Here is a 17,475-nt window from a genome sequence, read left to right as displayed (position 1 = left end):
AAATGAATGGGTATGACTGAGTTCCAATAAAATTTTATTTTTAAAAACAGGCAGTAGGTTGGATTTGGCCCACAGGTGGTAGTTTGTTGAATCTGGTTGTAGATGGATAATAATGTACTATGTAGGAGTATGGACTCTTGCTGTTAGAAGTATCTAGATTTGAGTCTTGCTGTTTACTTACTAGCTCTATGCATAATTTCCTTCACTACTCTAAGCCTCAATTTCCTCACCTGCCTAATAGGGATAATAACAGATGTCTAAGAGTGTTGTTTTAAGAATTAAAAGAAAATACACATAAAGCACAATGCCTGGCATGTAGTAAGTGGTCAGTACATGGTAGCTATTATTACTATTATTAAGGCCAATGGGGAGAAACTATAAGAAAAACTTATGAAAGGGAAGAAAGATGAGCTTCAGTGTTAAGGATATCTATTTATTAAAACATTCCAACTACATTTTTAGGGTAGTGGAATTTGTGTCATCAATTACATCTCAGGAAAGAGAATAGTAGGCTTCAGGGAAAGGTCTACAATGACTCTTTCCTCGGGATGCTGATGAAACCCAAAAAGGCCAAAAAATGACTGGATATTATTTTTAAAAGCTTTAGTAACAAAAGAGACGACGTTATCTTGTTCAAATTTATTTTGTGTCCACACCTGGAATTCTGGGTAAGTTTGGAATAATTATTTTCGCTAAAGACAGAGTAGGGATGGAGAAGATTTGGAAAGGGTGTGCTGAAGAGATTACTGGCCTATATGTGTGAGGGCCCACATAAAAGATTAAGACTTTTCAGTCTGGGACATCAATCTGGGAAGGACAGGTAGGATAGTAGTCAAGAACATGGCCTTTTCTGTCAGATAGATAGACCTGGAGATGAATCCTGGCTACAAGACTTATTAGCTTGAGTCCTTAGATAAATTACTTAAACCTTATGAGTTTACTTGTTTTCACCTGTAAAATGCAAATACTAATAGTGTTACTGTGAGGATTATGCCCATGAATCGGAGAGTCTTGTGCTCGGCACACAGTAAGCACTCAGTGACTATTATTATTATTTGAAGCCTCTAAAATCATGTGTGAAGTGATCAGCATCAAGATAGACTCTTTCATATCCTGGAACAATTTAATGGGGAGGGGAATGTCTTTAAATTATACATAGATGAAGCTAATGCAAGTAAGGGGAAGTCTGATGTAAATGGCAGATAGTAAGCCAATGGTATCCATCGCCCCCATGAAGCATTACAGACTGAAAACATATTTAATAAAGGATACATGCATGGTAGACTCATCATGGGTAACTAAGGGAACACGAAGTTTGATAGTTGTTGCTAACCTTATGGTTATTGTAAAAAAGAACATGGCTGTCTTCCTACAAGTGCTCCTTAGAGACAGACTGTTGAACTGGAAATTCCCTGAGGTTGATATAGTGGTGGCAGATCTCAAATTTCAATGACCAACTAACTGTTGTCAGACTACATCAAATTCTTGTTTTAATCTTGATATTCCTATGACGGTGGCAGGTAACAACCATCAGGAGCCTTCAAAGTCCCTGTTGTCTCTTGGCATTGTGAAAACACTGTAAACATCATTGAGCTATTATTCAAAAAGACCCAATAGCTTTGAATGAAGAGCTACAGAAATATGAGGGCTTCGTGATAGCCAGAAACTTTTGTTAGAATCCTGACTCAACAAGCAAGAGCCTACCCAGTCAGATAAAGCAGACACAGTACGTGTTTAGATTTGTCAAGGGATTTTCTACAACTATTAGAAACACAAATGAAATCTCAAAGTCCTAGAAGGCACTGATTTGCTATGTGCTTCTTTTATAGACTGTTGTCCAGAACATGTATTTCAACCAGTGGCTATGTGAATACCAGTTACTAGAGTGGCCTTTCTCTACTGAGTGGTCTTGGGAGGTGTAATAGGGTCAGTTAGGCTGGTCAGGAGGGGTGTGACTTAGAGTATTTCCCTCTTCTATTAGAGATCAGCTCTGGCATTAGCAAGACACTGGTTTCAAACCCTAGCCCTGCCACTTACTTGGTGTGTGAATTTAGGGCAGAGAAGTTAACTGCTCTGAACTTTCATTTCATCCTCTTTAAATTGAATTAATAACACCTGCCCCATAAAGGCGTGGTAAGCATTAAATGTCAGAAATGGATATTCTATCAATATATTTTAGTAGTGTGAAATTAAATGAGTATCATTAACAAAGCATATATGACCCAGCAATCCCACTACTGGATATATACCCTGAGAAAACCATAATTCAAAAAGAGTCATGTACCACAATGTTCATTGCAGCTCTATTTACAATAGCCAGGACGTAGAAGCAACGTAAGTGTCCATTGACAGATGAATGGATAAAGAAGATGTGGCACATATATACAATGGAATATTACTCAGCCATATAAAGAAACAAAATTGAGTTATTTGTAGTGAGGTGGATGGACCTGGAGTCTGTCATACAGAGGGAAGTAAGTCAGAAAGAGAAAAAACAAATACCGTATGCTAACACATATATACGGAATCAAAAAAAAATGGTTCTGAAGAACCTAGTGGCAGGACAGGAATAAAGACGCAGATGTAGAGAATGGACTTGAGGACACGGGGAGGGGGAAGGGTAAGCTGAGACAAAGTGAGAGAGTGGCATGGACGTATATACACTACAAATGTAAAACAGGTAGCTAGTGGGAAGCAGCTGCATAGCAGAGGGAGACCAGCTCGGTGCTTTGTGACCACCTAGAGGGGTGGGATAGGGAGGGTGGAGGGAGATGCAATAGGGAGGGGATATGGGGCTATATGTATACATATAGCTGATTCACTTTGTTATACAGCAGCGACTAATACAACAATGTAAAGCAATTATACTCCAATAAAGATGTTTAAAAAAAACAAAGCACTGAGCACAGTGCCTGGCATAAACCAACTATTAGTTCCCTTTCTCTAGACGCACACAAAGCCAGATTTTATGTCCAAAGGGATGAGTCTTCTATGCATAGGGAAAACTGAAATTCTACAGGGTTCTCCATGTAAAAGTAAATGGAGTGGGTGGAATACAGTCACAATTGGCTTATCACTGAGCTGGATGGATAAGAGTACCAGTGCCATGTAAGGTATGTACTAGAAGTCAATGAGCAGGAAGCAGGTTCAAATAGACTGCAGAACCAAAGCCAATACCAGGAAGTAATACCAATAATTTAGTGCATGAATGCTCAAAGTTATAGTGGAAATCAATGACTGGAAAGTGTGGTTCAAATACCAAGATAGTTCTACTGATTCTACTAAATGGTGTAACTCACTTCCAGGACTTTTGTTTGTAAAGCGTGGGCAGTGACGCCTGCATGAAGGTGACATTGAAGATTCATGACACTATATTCCCTTGAATGTTTTTCCATTTTCCTGGCCAAGTGAGACCTGAAGCTTCATAGGGAGGCAATAAAGCATGGCCACCGGTGTATCAATAAAAGGCTTTATATATGTAACACAAGCTTCCAGAGCTCTCCCAAGGGCATGAGGTTTTACATTTTGCCCAGAGGCTGGTATATCTTAAATTTTCTGTTTTGTTTCAGAGATGACTATTATCATAGGCAAGATGGTGCTGGGTGGAGAAGATCTTCCAGAGTCCAAAAAAAGGGTGATATTTGTTTTAACCATCATGGATAGAAGTGAAGGCTCTATGGGTCTGATTGAATAATGAGAGTCACATGGGTCCCATGTGCTGCCATCTGGACAGAATAGAGGTAGTGAGAATTAGGTCAGTCATACACTCTTCTCTCTCTAAAGGTGCTTGTCGGGGGCTCACGTCTACAGTCATGTGTTATGTCTTCATCCACGGCAGTATATTCTGACGGTTAGACTGAACTATGTGGTATTGTAAGAAGCAATTACTTATGCCAGGTACCATGGTGCTGGGTGTGAGTAGAAGTAAACGTAGGAAGTGCAAACCATAGGTATTTAGGAATGTTATTATAGCTGTAGACAAATGAGAGAGATAAAGAGGGATACTGGCTGACTGTTGCGGCAAGGCTCCCAGGGAGGACAGTCTTCAGTGGATTCACTACGGTTTACACTGTGATGCTGACTTTGCATGGTGAGAATCTTATTTTGTCTCCAGTGTGCTCAGAGGTGATTAGGGTCTGGAGAACGGATGCTATTAAAACCACAAAATTGATGTATAAGCCAAACACCAATTTATTCACTTATAGTGAGAATTAACTGCCAAGTAGGCTAGAACACTTCACGTCAGCTGGTTAGCAAATTTTCTTCCCATAACAAAGTTTATATGGGAGAGTAATTAAAAATCAGATTATTTCTTAGAGCATGGAGTCAGAGCAAGGGGAGTTAGGTGACAATCTTAATGGCTAATGACACAAATTGGGATGGCCTGGTGCCTCTATCCCATTGCAGGTGGACCCTGGCAGGGTCTGCTGATCAAAATCCCCTCTCTGACTCTAGAGAGATTACTGATGCCTTACGGCTCTTTAATTGCCCCCTTTTCTAGATTCCATGCAAATCATCCTTTTGTTAACAATTCGTTCTTCAGACTTGTAAAATGATTAAATTCCCTCTTGCTTGGTGGCATGGATCATGTAGCAGATCTGCCTCGCTAAAACTACAACCTTGGTTGTACCTGGGGGTCCCCCAAGCCTTTGCAACTGCAGACTACATCTTTGAGTAGGGTACATCTCATTTGTTCTCTGTAGATTTTAATTAGTTTCACTCTCAGAGAAATTCACTTAGGTGTAAGTTCTGAGGACTCATCCATGTAACTCTCTTTATGCAAAGTAATTCATTCATTCCAACTGAAGTGGATGGTATCACTATAACAATATTTTAAAGTGGTAAACAAAATGGTTGCTAGCTAGTAGGCAGTAAAGCATTATCCCAGCATCCCGTTCACATGGTCAGCCTGGCTGTTGGATTGTATCACATAGAGCACAAGAGGCCCTTGATTTGGAATTTCTCAACAAGGAGCTTCTAGAAGTAGGAGGTGAACTGAACTTCATAGCCCGGGATTAATGATCTGTTCTGAGAGGCTATGGAATCTGAAGATTTCTTGGGGAAGAAGGTAATGTTGCTGCAGAGGGAAAGTCCTCTGCAGAAAATAAAGTGACATATCTTTATATGTAAAAAGTACATATGCATAAGGAGTACGCAATGATAAATCGTGGCCCTAAGATAAAGAAAGATTGGTGATTAAGCCAACTGAATGCTCCTGTCAACGTTCCAGGACGATACTGGTGTTCGTAAGGAAAGTGACTGGAGGCCATTGGGTTAGTCCTTTACTATAGAATTGGTGGTACTAGATCAGGATACCTGCAGGTAATACCAGAGTCACTTAAAGTTCAAATAGAGATCCATTAGAGGATCTCATACAATCCCAGTACACTAGTGGGAATTTCTTACCACAGTTGAAATATGTGCATTCAGGTCTCCTAGTTGTCAGAGCATATGGAGTAAGGTGGATGTATAGCAAGCTGTTAATAAAGGAGACTCCTCGCAAATACAAATAAGAATTAGCACAGTGGTTAGTGAGGCACTGATGGGTGAAAAGATATCTGTTTGTTAGTGCTGTAGGATAAGAGTAATAAGGCCCTAGCTGAGTTTAGGTATCGTCAAAGCATAATTCTCCAGGCCAGACTACAGTGGCGCTTCGTGTTCTGAGAGGCCTTGATGGCTGCTAGGAAATATGGAATTACTGATTTTACTTCAGGAAATCCATTATGGGGACATACATCAGCCCTAAGAAGCAGGGAACAAAGAGCAGGTAATTACCAGAAAACACCGATTATCATCACTGCATATCCTTGACATTTTAGGGATTTTTACCTTTTCAGCATAGCACTACTTTTGCTCAGAAGCATTAGGAATCCATACACAGAGTTAATGTATGCCAAAAGTACAACACAAGCAATCATACCCCCATTTCGTGAGTTTTATGTACAGATGGTGTTGATGTATATGCCCCAGGATTTGAAATGTGAGACGGTTCAGAAAATTGTCTGCCATTAATTGCTCTTCAAGAGCCTCAACTAGATGAAGGTCCCCAGAGGTGGTCCATAAGGGTAGAGCTTAGCATCAATGAGCAGTGATCCTAGATGGTGACCACACTGAGGCCTCTAGAGTCAGAAACTACTGAAGGGCCTGATCCTCGGTCTTCAGTGGAGATTTAGTTAGCCAGGTTCCCTGTCTAAGGCAGCAGGGACATGCTTCAGACACAGTCATTATGATGGGACACACTAAATACTTGTTAGAGGTCATTATCCTAGAGCATTTTGACTTGGCCATAAGGCATGCTGGAACCTGAAGTAGGTTGTTGGAGAAAAGCTAGGGCTTGGCTAAAAACACATACCTGCCTGAAGGGCTAACTCTCAAAGAAGTGGACCCAAAGTTCCAAGCAGACTGCTCAAAGGGCCATACCATTCTAGTTTGTCAATAGCCAAGAGATTACTTTTGAGCAAGCAGCAGTCTTTAAATAGTAGCAAAATATATAGCTGTATGAAAAGTTGGCATAGCTGTGTTTCCATGAAGGTTGGTTTGTGTTAAGCTGGACTCTAATCAGAAGGTGGAGCAGGATTCAGCCTCTAGTAGGAAAATGTTGGTAGGATATGGAAATGCAACTGGGACTTCAGCCAAGAGTCCTAAACCAACAGGGGACTAGGACACAGACCAATGAGAGTAAGGGTGAAGGCCTTGGGCCAACAAACTCAACCCAGGTATCTATCACCTATCGGTGGGGATGGAGTTCCCAATGTATTTCCAGGGTGGTTTCCACTGGGTCAGACTGGGCAGAGTTTTTCCTGCAGGCTTTCAGTACACTTGGGAAATTAGTCCCAACTGTATAAAGTGCCTGGGAATTGTTTTCATCATTGCTTTATCAAGTTTGGTGATGGGTCACCAAATGAACAAGATCTGGCTGTTTAAATTCTCAGAAGCCTAGGAGTTCATGACCGTAAAGTGGTATCCCAGTTCCCCATCTGCATTTTAAATGTGAATGCAGGATATAAATCAATGAGGCCGGAGGTGAGAGGGGTATAAGTTTACAGTGTGACCTGCCTGGGCTCCTCTTACTGGTGAGCCGGGTTATTTATCCTTGCTGGGGCTCGAGAACGTTTGGCAAGGCAATCTCTTGTGAAGTGACCAGCCTGGCTGCAGTAGAGGCATGACTGAGTTTCTTGCTGGCGGGCTCGTTTGGCTGGCGTGAGAGGCAGCTGGCTTCCTCGAAGCTGTATAGGGTCTTCCTTGGGTGGTGGGCCTGTGGGGTTGGAGAGGGCTTGGTGGCGGATCAGGGAAGCCAACACTGGGATCTGGGCCTCTGGCTGCAGGAGCTCTGGCCTGTCACTACGTTTCTTATCCAACTGAATACACTGAGTGATAAGGTCTGGGAGATTGTCCGTCAGATCTGTGCCACTTACTTCAGCCTGAATGGAGTCAGCTAGTTCCTCTTGGAAGTGATCACTCTGATTGGTTTCATTATATCTCAGATTTTGAGCAAGGAGCTGGAAAGTAGTGGCATCCTTCTGAGAGAAGTTGTCCCTTTTGTCAACCTTAGCATTCATCAAGGGGTTCATTTCCTGTTTTGTGGGCTCACCAAATGACTGCTGTAACTCAAGAACAAAGTTCTCATATTGCTTCAACAGAGCACTCTGGTAGGTGGTGATTCTGTGTGATTCTCTACTGTATCTTCTGGAATCAAGTGAGACTAAGCAGAATTGAGTACCAATATTGGATACCAATGAGCAGACAGTGGTTTCGCTCTGTGATCAGACAGACGGTGTCATGAGCAAGTAGCCAAATCTGTTAACTATGAAGAAGTCACAAGGGTAGGCTGAGAGCTGAGAAATGCCAAAAACTGTTGTCCACTACTCAGTGTTGCCTCTTCTTCATGGAGAATGCCAATGTTCTGCACATTCAGAAGAAATAAATTACCTTAGGACACATAGAAGATTTGGAATTAAGAAGATAAATACAAAAGTTACAGTAGATTTCTCTCCCCACTCCCCTTCTTGGTAATATGGAGGCAATTTGCCCTCAGACTAAGCCTTTGATTCTAAAGTATCTTTCTTTATCAGAGAATCAAAGAGTTTTACAATCCAAAGTGATCGTAGAAATCATCCAGGCCAAATTTGTAATTTCACAGATGAGAAAACAGAGACCTAGAGAAGTAAAAATGTTTGCCCGAGGTCATACAACTAGTTAATATCAGAGCCGGCCTGTTCATCAGAACTGCTGTCCAAAACAGCACTTCCTCCAGGACTTCAAATGTAGTTCTTGCCCTTTGCTACTCCAAACGATCAGGGAATCAGCAGTTTTGGCATCACCAGGGAGGTTGTTGGAAATGCTGACTCTAAGGTCCCACCCCAGACCTACTGAATCAGTGTTCCATTTTAACAAGATTCTCCAGGTGATTCGAATGTGCATTGAAGTTTGAGAAGTGTTGCTCTACAGAGCACTTAGCCAGAATTGGAATACTCACTGGTTGGACTTGACCCTCAGTGCTCCAATCATAGCCTGCAGTGCTGTGAGGATCCGATTGCTGTGGTGGTAGTTAATCCATTTTTTCTGGCTTTCTAGTCTGTGTCTGAGGTCACATTTGGTTGCCATGGACATGATTAAGACATCACAGGCAAGATGAAGAGGTGAGATTGAGAACCTAGCAAAGAAGAACAGAATATTCTTAAATTATAAAGATCAAAATATTCAGCAGTCTTCCCTGCATTGATAACAAGAATATAGCAACCAGTAAAAGTTTAAAACAAACCCCAAACATATTGTATGTTGGTTGAACTATTCTGCTATGTAATTCCTCTCACTGTCCTTTCCTTGTGTAGTATTTAAATGTATTTAAATCGGCCATCAGTGGGCAAAAACAAAAAATATGTATCACTGAAAGCAAGATTTGATTCCCTAGGTTTCATTTGATGGCACCTCCTCTCGAAACCTATGGAAGAAATTATTGGAAGAATGAAATAGTGTACGATGGGGGGCCAGAGACTTGCCCAAACACTATCAGTTGGATGATTTGAAGAACTCATTTGCTTCTCAATTTCTTTTTATCTCATGAGGATGACTATCTGGTCTACCTCAAAGGGTTGCTGTGAGTATCAATGAGACAATGGATAGGTGCTCTGAGTAGCAACAAAAAATGAGAGATTTGCTCCCAAGATTGTTCCAGCGCAGCTGAACAATGCCAGTGGTGAGGCTCCACCCTCAGTGCATAACGCCGAAGTAGAAAGATACTGTCATACCTCCTTTCATTCTTCCTTTCCATACCTCACCCATCTAGTCTACTATTTACCTTTCGGACATCTTTCACTTTACAGGTGCCCATCCATGAGTTTATTCCTGTCAACCCAGCTAGGTGTCAACTGATAGCTAATATGTTAATTAATTATTGAGTGTTAATGATTGGCCTTTCTCAGGGTATTCATTTTTGTTTCCTCAAACTTTAATGTGTACAAAAATCCACTTGGTCCCAATCTCTAGCAATTCTGATTCAGTAAGTCTGGAGTGGATGCCAGGAACCTGTACAGGTTGGCTGGCAGATTTCTGATGATGGTGCTCCTTGTGAGAAAAGCCATCCATACAAATATCATGCAATAAAGCCATATCAGTAGCATCTCAGAGAAGTAGGGATGGGGAGGAGACATATTTGGGGGTAGGAGGCTGACCCTCAAATGAGGTAGAATAGGTGGTAGCCTATTCCACCTCCATATAAAGCCACAAGTTGCCCACACTGTTCTTAACAACTGCTCATCTCTCCCAGGTAGCAGAGAGCAAGAGTTCAGCATGTAGGCTCTAGAGTCAGACTGACCTGGGTCCAAACCCTGGCTTGGCCAAAAGTTGTGTGACTCTGGACAAGTTACTTAACCTCTGTGAGAATCAGTTCCAAACTTTAAAATGGAGATGATATTAATACGTGCCTCTTGGTGTCATGAAGATTAAATGAGATGAAAAGAGATTAGCACAGCTTCATGCAGATGGCAGATGCTCCATAAATGTTAGCTATCATTATTCTAGGTCCACAGTCTGTGTTTTAGAATTTAAATTATTTTCAGATTTTAGAAAAGTAACATAGAGTATGTACTGTTTATTACATAACACTCCCAGTAATGTCTGGGAAAACATCCCATAATTAAGCCATTAACATTTCTGCAGGAAAAAAAATGTCTGAATATTCATACTAAAAGAGATAAAGACTAAGTTCATGTCAGCTCAGGTCAGGTTTTTCTGCCAAATAAGTTTTGGCACCAAATTTAAAAAAAAAAAAAAAGCTTCTGTTGTACAGAGCTTTTTGATTTCAGAATTGAAGCTAAGGGTTTGTGGACCTCTACCAAACTCTTTTTTCTGGGGTGCAATTATAACTTTTCCTTCTCTGTCCCTGCTTTCTGCCCTTTGACTCCACCCTCAGAAGTTCCAGAATATCTGTAGAGGTCTCCGGTTTCTTTACAGAATTATGTATTCAAAGTGGCAGATCATTTAATTTTTCTAATTATGTAGCACTGGTGAAACACTTGCTAAAATTATAAGCATTAGCCCAAATGCAAATCATACAATGGCACTGTTGTCAATGGCAGTTGCTTAATCCCTCAAAGAAAATCTACCTTGCCTTATCATTTTGGAAATTGCTCTCCTTTTAGAGGTCAATGGCCTTCTATTGGATTGTTCCAGCAGATCCTGGGGGAAGAGCCGACAGTCTTGGAGGAGTTCCAGACCACAGTCTTTCGGAGACAAAGTAGAGACAGAGCTCGTAACTCAAATGCACAGGCTTGAGGGATCAGACTAGTGAGCTTGGACCAGGTCTGATAGAAAACTGCATATGCTTAAGCTTTTCCTTAATCAGTATGTGCTTCAACTACAAAAACAACACAGAAATAGGTTTAGTAAACTATTGCAGGTCACTTTGATGTTTGTGTTCCGTTTGAACCAAAGCCATAGTTAAGAGTTTCCCCAGATATAAAACTACTTCACTCTGGAGTCCCCTAAGACCCCATTTGGAGAAGGGCCTGTAGTATCCTGCTGCCTGTAAGGGAGCTTTGTGACCTTACACTGCTTTATTTTCAAGCTGTTCTACATAACTCATTGGAGAAGATTGAACTAGGGTCATGCAACTACCCAAAGCAGTTGCATTCTTACTCTTGTTCTCCAGATCTTCTAAGGAATGCTGTGGTCATAGGAGCTAAACTGATAGATAAGTAACCCTGATAAGGTGACCACAGGGGCATACTGTTTGAACTTGTCTGAAGACTTGGGTGTGACCCCAGCTCTGCCACTATCTATACTGACAACCTTGGGCAAGTCACTTCCTCTCTCTGGGTCAGTTTCTATATCTGTATAATGACGGGATTGGGTTTCTTGAAGTTTATTAAGATAAGAAATTCTGATTCAGGAAGGTTAACAGGAGACCTAGGAATATGAATTTTTTTTATAGGCACCCCAAATTATTCTGTGTTAAGAAGTCTTCAGATTTTACCTTGGGAATATTGGGTGACTGCCCACACAAAACTCCTGTATTTGTCAGAGGTTCTCAAATTTCAGGATACTTCAGAATCCCCTGGAATTTTAACATACAGATTTTGGGGCCTCACCCCTGAACAGTGTGATTCAGTGGGTCTGGGATGAGGCCAGATAATTTGCATTTTAATCAAGCTCTGTCAGTGATGCTGATGCAGAAATTTCCCCAGCAACACTTTCAAAAAACTGTAGGCTGGGTAATCTCAAAAGGCCCTTTCTGCTTCGGCACTATCTACATTTTTGAAAGTAGAAAATATTTGACTCCAAACGTGGCCCCTGAAGCGTGTGATATGTAGATTGCTTCCTTCCTAGACTCTGCTTGAGGCTGCATGGTCACCTCTAAACAGTGGGCTAGTGCAGACCTGGCTCAGGCGTGTGAGATGTAGCTGGCTCAGAGACAAGAGAGAGAGTAGCAATTGAGTTGACCCTGCTCTCAGGACTCTGTAGTTCCTGCTGGGAGTTATGTACTATTCTGCTCTGCTCTGCCTGTGAATGAGGTAGAAAAATCGTTCTCTTATCCCCGTATCATAGACAGAGCAGCCCAGCTGGGATCAAAATGCCTATTGCTATGACTCAGACCTCATACCTTCCGTTAAGCGTCAACCTTCCTTCTGGCTCAGCTGGACCCATGGCCTAGCTGCTTATGAAGTTCAACATGTCGTGAACACTATCTACAAGTATTCCCTGTCAGTTTCCCGGTCTTCCTTTCGAATGTGCACAACTCTATTAAGGAGCCATATCAACCTTCCTGCTCCTTGGGTCTATTTAACATTCCTCCTAAGGTCATGTTTCCCAGTCTCCTCCTTCACCTACCTTCTCTCCTTTGCCTGCTGTCTCTGCTGGCAACCACAGCACATGTCTGAATGATTCTGCTCAGTCACCAGCCAGAATCATGACCGATAACATCATCCCAGCAATACATGACCCATTTACACTGTTCTTCTCTCTCAATCCAATAAAGAAAAATGCCTAGAAGGAATGGGAGAGTTTTTCTAGGAAGGCAAGGATCTGGACACTGGATGGAAGGCAAGGTGATCTGCCATTAGGTGGACATCATAGCACTAGGGTTGAACACAGAGTATTATATGGAGTCAAGGAAAAACCCCAAAGATAGACTCTATTGCTTCTTTGCTGTACTTGCCAATTTGATTTCAATTGAGGGGTACCAACGTTATATGGGTGGTGAAATGAAGACTTCGGGGAAAGTAGCCATGTTTTGGAGGTTTGTCAACTCCTGAAGATCGAGTGTGCTGCTACTTACAGCTCATAAGAGATGTTATAACATATGGCAGATAACCTTTGCAGCAGGATTGGGTCGAAGTCTCATTTCAGACCTGCAAGCGCTGAAGACATGGCAGGCCTCTGACACACTGTAAATGCAGAGATTTTCATTTGTATTTGGTAAGAATAGGAAAGAAAAGTCCTGTTTTCCTTCAGTTGTATCCAACATCTTTGTAGGTCTTTGGTAATAACACTTGTGATTTCTTGAGTACCTAATTCATGCCAGCTTACGTACTCTGATTGGTACTGGCTGCCTGGAGCTGTGTGTAAGAGGATTCTGGACCTGTAACTGGCCTCACTGGTAGAATGTTGTGAAGGATTGTCAGTGTCTGCCATGGGGTCTGGAGGGATAACTGCAACATGCTGAACGTGCATTTGTTACCTCTCTTGTAGACTGTATGATCCTCACGGTAGTCTTATGAAGTAGGTATGATTATTTGCATTTTACATATAAGGAAGCCAAGCCCCTACCTGCACTTCAGAACATGTAATCATGCCCACTCCTGCTTTTAATCTCTTTCTCCCCTCACCTAAAAGCCCTCTTCTTCCTATGTTCAGCTTAAGTTCAGCCTCCTCGATGCAGCCTCCTCTGACTACTCAGACCCTTACTAACTTCTCCGCTCCCTGAACTGTGTGGAAGGACACATGATTTTATGTTCCCTCCTGGAGGAAGCCTCTTTCTTTTAAACTCCCACAATACCTTGCACAGGGCTGGTTCCATGGGCCTTATGTAAATCTGTGTTGATGGACACACTAAGATGATAAAGGGCTAGGGGAAGGACAAGCAAAAGAATCCCTACCAGTAGAAGCCTGAGGTTAAAATTGTGACAAGAAAAATAAGACCTGGAATCCAGTCGTGAAAATCTGATCAAAATGGGAGGAAGCTGAGTAAGCAAGCAGGGGGATGGGATCTCTGTAGAAGTGGTCTGAGCTTGAGGGAAAGCCCAGCAGGCATTGGTATCACCAGTTTTTGGCTTTCTATCCACTATCTTCCTTTCTTCCTTAAGCCCCATAAATTCAATGATTTTTATTTTTTGGCAAGGCAAAACATATGATCATGTCTGACAAAGACTTCTTCACTACTTCTAGGTTCAAGGAAGCAGTCTGGGAGAGTGCTTTACATAACTGAATGTGCACCTTGTCATGTTTTATAAGAACAGTGAGATAACATTCTAAATTGGGACCATCTCAATAAATCTGGGTTGAGCTATCACCATACCCATCTAATCAATATGTGAAAATATTAAAAGAACAACCAGAAAGGAATGATTAGGTTCTTATCCCCATTGAGTTTCACTGTCTATGTGTACAGAAATTTAAGTATCTTAAAAATAAGTTTAATATTCATTACCTCATTCAATCTTGACCACAGTTTTGTCATTTTTCAGGTCAGAAAACCAAGGCACTGAGATTTTAAGTAAAGTCAAGGGTCAAAGGGGAAACTTGATACATGTGTAACTGTCTCTGAAGGACTCCTGTGTGGAATACTTGTTCTCAGAGACAAGTAAGGCACTATCTGAAGACGTTTGGGAGGGTAGAGGTGGAGATGGGATGATTGTCTCCATGAAGTAATTTATGAGTTCCATATCATTGGAAGAATGCAAGCAGAGTTAGCATTACTACTTGGTGAGGAGTAAAATACAGGTGATGAAACTGACAACTAGTTGTATGCAATCTAGAATCTGATCCTCAGATCTACAGCTAACCTGAACCTTACCCACCTTGCCCACCTACCTCAGAGCTCCTGTTCCTAGAGGAGACTCTGACTAAGCTACAGCAGACTTTGTTTACCAATTTCAGGATTTATCTTTGTTCCTCTGTCCATTCCCAATGCCCCCGTCATTTCAAACAGTATATGCTGTTTCAAGTAAACAATTAGAGGAAGAATGGAAAAATTCTGATCTGCAGATCTTAAATAGTCATAAAATGAGCCCTTTAAATTTGAAGTGAAAGGTCTTCTCCTGCATTTGTGCTCCCTGCTGCCTCTTTCATCTTTAATTCATTAAGTGCAATTCACTTAGTGATGAACACCACTTGCAACTGATGAGCTGACAGAGCCTAGCCCACTTAGATTTAAACTTTTTTTTTTTTTGCTTTGCCATGCCCCTGTATAGGTATGCAGGCAACCTGCGGCCCTGCTCAAGGTGGAGAAAACTTAATATAAACAACTTAGTCCATATCATGTTTTTCATTTATCAGAAGTTTTTCAATTATCAGAAGTCTCCTAGAAAATATTTGCAAATGAAGCCACTGACAAAGGATTAATCTCCAAAATTTACAAGCAGCTCATGCAGCTCAATATCAAAAAAAAAACCAACCGAATCCAAAAATGGGCCTAATAGACATTTCTCCAAAGAAGATATACAGATTGCCAACAAACACATGAAAGAATGCTCAACATCACTAATCATTAGAGAAATGCAAATCAAAACTACAATGAGGTATCACCTCACAGCAGTCAGAATGGCCATCGTCAAAAAATCTACAAACAATAAATGCTGGAGAGAGTGTGGAGAAAAGGCTACTCTCTTGCACTGTTGGTGGGAATGTAAATTGATACAGCCACTATGGAGAACAATATGGAGGTTCCTTAAGAAACTAAAAACAGAACTACCATACGACCCAGCGATCCCACTACTGGGCATATACCCTGAGAAAACCACAATTCAAAGAGTCGTGTACCGCAATGTTCATTGCAGATCTACTTACAAGAGCCAAGACATGGAAGCAACATAAGTGTCCATCGACAGATGAATGGATAAAGAAGAGGTGGCACATATATACAATGGAATATTACTCAGCCATAAAAAGAAACGAAATTGAGTTATTTGTAGTGAGGTGGATGGACCTGGAGTCTGTCATACAGAGTGAAATAAGTCAGAAAGAGAAAAACAAATATCGTATGCTAACACATATATACGGAATCAAAAAAAAATGGTTCTGAAAAACAAAAAATGGTTCTGAAGAACCTAGGGGCAGGACAGGAATAAAGACGCAGATGTAGAGAATGGACTTGAAGACACGGCGATGGGGAAGGGTAAGCTGGGACGAAGTGAGAGAGTGGCATGGACATATGTACACTACCAAACGTAAAATAGATAGCTCATGGGAAGCAGCCGCATAGCACAGGGAGATTGGCTCATTGCTTTGTGACCACCTAGAGGGGTGGGATAGGGAGGGTGGGAGGGAGGGAGACGCAAGAGGGAGGGGATATTGGGATATATGTATATGTATAGCTGATTCACTTTGTTATAAAGCAGAAACTAACACACCATTGTAAAGCAATTATACTCTAATAAAGATGTTAAAAAAAAAAGTCTCCTAAAGCCACAGATTAATGTTCCAACTTTAGAGGTGAAGAATTTAAGGCTGAAGAAATGGAAAATTATTCAGGTCACGTTATGACTCTCTCTGCTATGTTCCAATCCCAAACCCTTTCCAGTTAGCCTTTCTTTCCTCTCCCAGCCTTGACTATGAGTGAACAAGCGATGCGGTGATTATAGAGTATGGTGAAGAAGCAACCTTTTAATGTTATTCAGTAATTGGTAACATCCCACCCATACGCAGAGCATTTTATGTGATCTAAGTCTTCTCCTACTGTCTCATTTATCATTTTGATAAAATATGAAGTAGGCAAGGCGTGTCTTCAACACTCCCACCAACAGATAAAGAAAGAATTGTCTAAGGACATACAACTATTTAGTATTAGATCTGGGACTAGCATCCTCAACTCTTGCTCCTAAAAACACTACATCCTGAAAGTAGTTTGAAACAGTGGAAGAATCATGGGTTTGGGAGTTAGAAAGAATTTAGATTAAAATCCCAATCTGAGTTAAGCCAAAGCTCTGAGACCTTGGGCAAGTTACCTCTCTGAACCTTAGTTTTCACATCTGTAAAATCTGTATTGCAAAGTAGCTGTGATGAGTTGAGATACTATATGTAAAGTTCCTGGCATCCAGCAGACAGCAATGATAGAAGCCACTGATAGCATATTTTCTGTAGACACTGGAAGGTTACCTACCAAATGTCCTTGTCACCTGCTCCAGTGTCTATCTGGGAATTTGGAGGAAGGTGATTCTTGATGTGAAGCAAGTGGCTTAAGCTAATTAATTCACTTAGCATATAACATGTCTTAGTGTTTCTCCTTTGAAACACTCATATCACTTGTAATAAATTATTATATGCTCATTTTTCCTATTAGATTATGAGCTAATCAAGACAGGCATCATCCAATTTCATTTCTATATCCCTAAGTCCTAGCATACTTCCCTACACATAGAGGTGCTCAGTAATTCTTTGTTGAATTTATAATATCTGCCCATGACAGACATATAATAGTTAAAACTAGATAGTAGCAAAGTGGTCTTACTGTTTCCCCTTCCCAATATAACTCTTCTATTATTATTCCCTGAAGTGAGTGAAAAACTCAGCCCTGTTCCAGAGCATATCAGCATGTTTTTGCATTACAAATGCCTGAGTTAACCAGATAGAAATATAGATAAAGACTTGTGGCAGTAAGACTAATGCTCAGGAGGCGGATGTCCCAGCCCTAGACTTATGGTGAACTTAGCCAGAGCAGTGAGAAACCTTGAAGACCCTTGAGAATGTACTATGCTAGGACAAATGGGTCATTTAGTTCGTGGCTACTCTCTTCTTAGAAGAGTTTCAGATATGCCCAGG

The 17,475-nt window shown here is 41.2% G+C and overlaps 1 protein-coding gene across 1 annotated transcript; it reads right to left on the bottom strand.

Annotated features, from left to right (window-relative positions):
- Positions 1 to 7,067: 7,067 nt before the first annotated feature.
- On the bottom strand, positions 7,068 to 9,309 carry RTL4 (retrotransposon Gag like 4). Its single transcript, XM_065900247.1, has 3 exons — positions 9,299 to 9,309; positions 8,477 to 8,653; positions 7,068 to 7,686 (listed from the first exon to the last, which is right to left on the bottom strand). The coding sequence occupies exons 1-3, from the start codon at positions 9,307 to 9,309 to the stop codon at positions 7,068 to 7,070; spliced, it is 807 nt and encodes a 268-aa protein (XP_065756319.1).
- Positions 9,310 to 17,475: the final 8,166 nt, after the last annotated feature.

This window comes from Phocoena phocoena, chromosome X (genome assembly GCF_963924675.1).
Source record: "Phocoena phocoena chromosome X, mPhoPho1.1, whole genome shotgun sequence".
NCBI classification, from domain to species: domain Eukaryota; kingdom Metazoa; phylum Chordata; class Mammalia; order Artiodactyla; family Phocoenidae; genus Phocoena; species Phocoena phocoena.
This window is presented reverse-complemented; position numbering and strand designations above follow the sequence as displayed.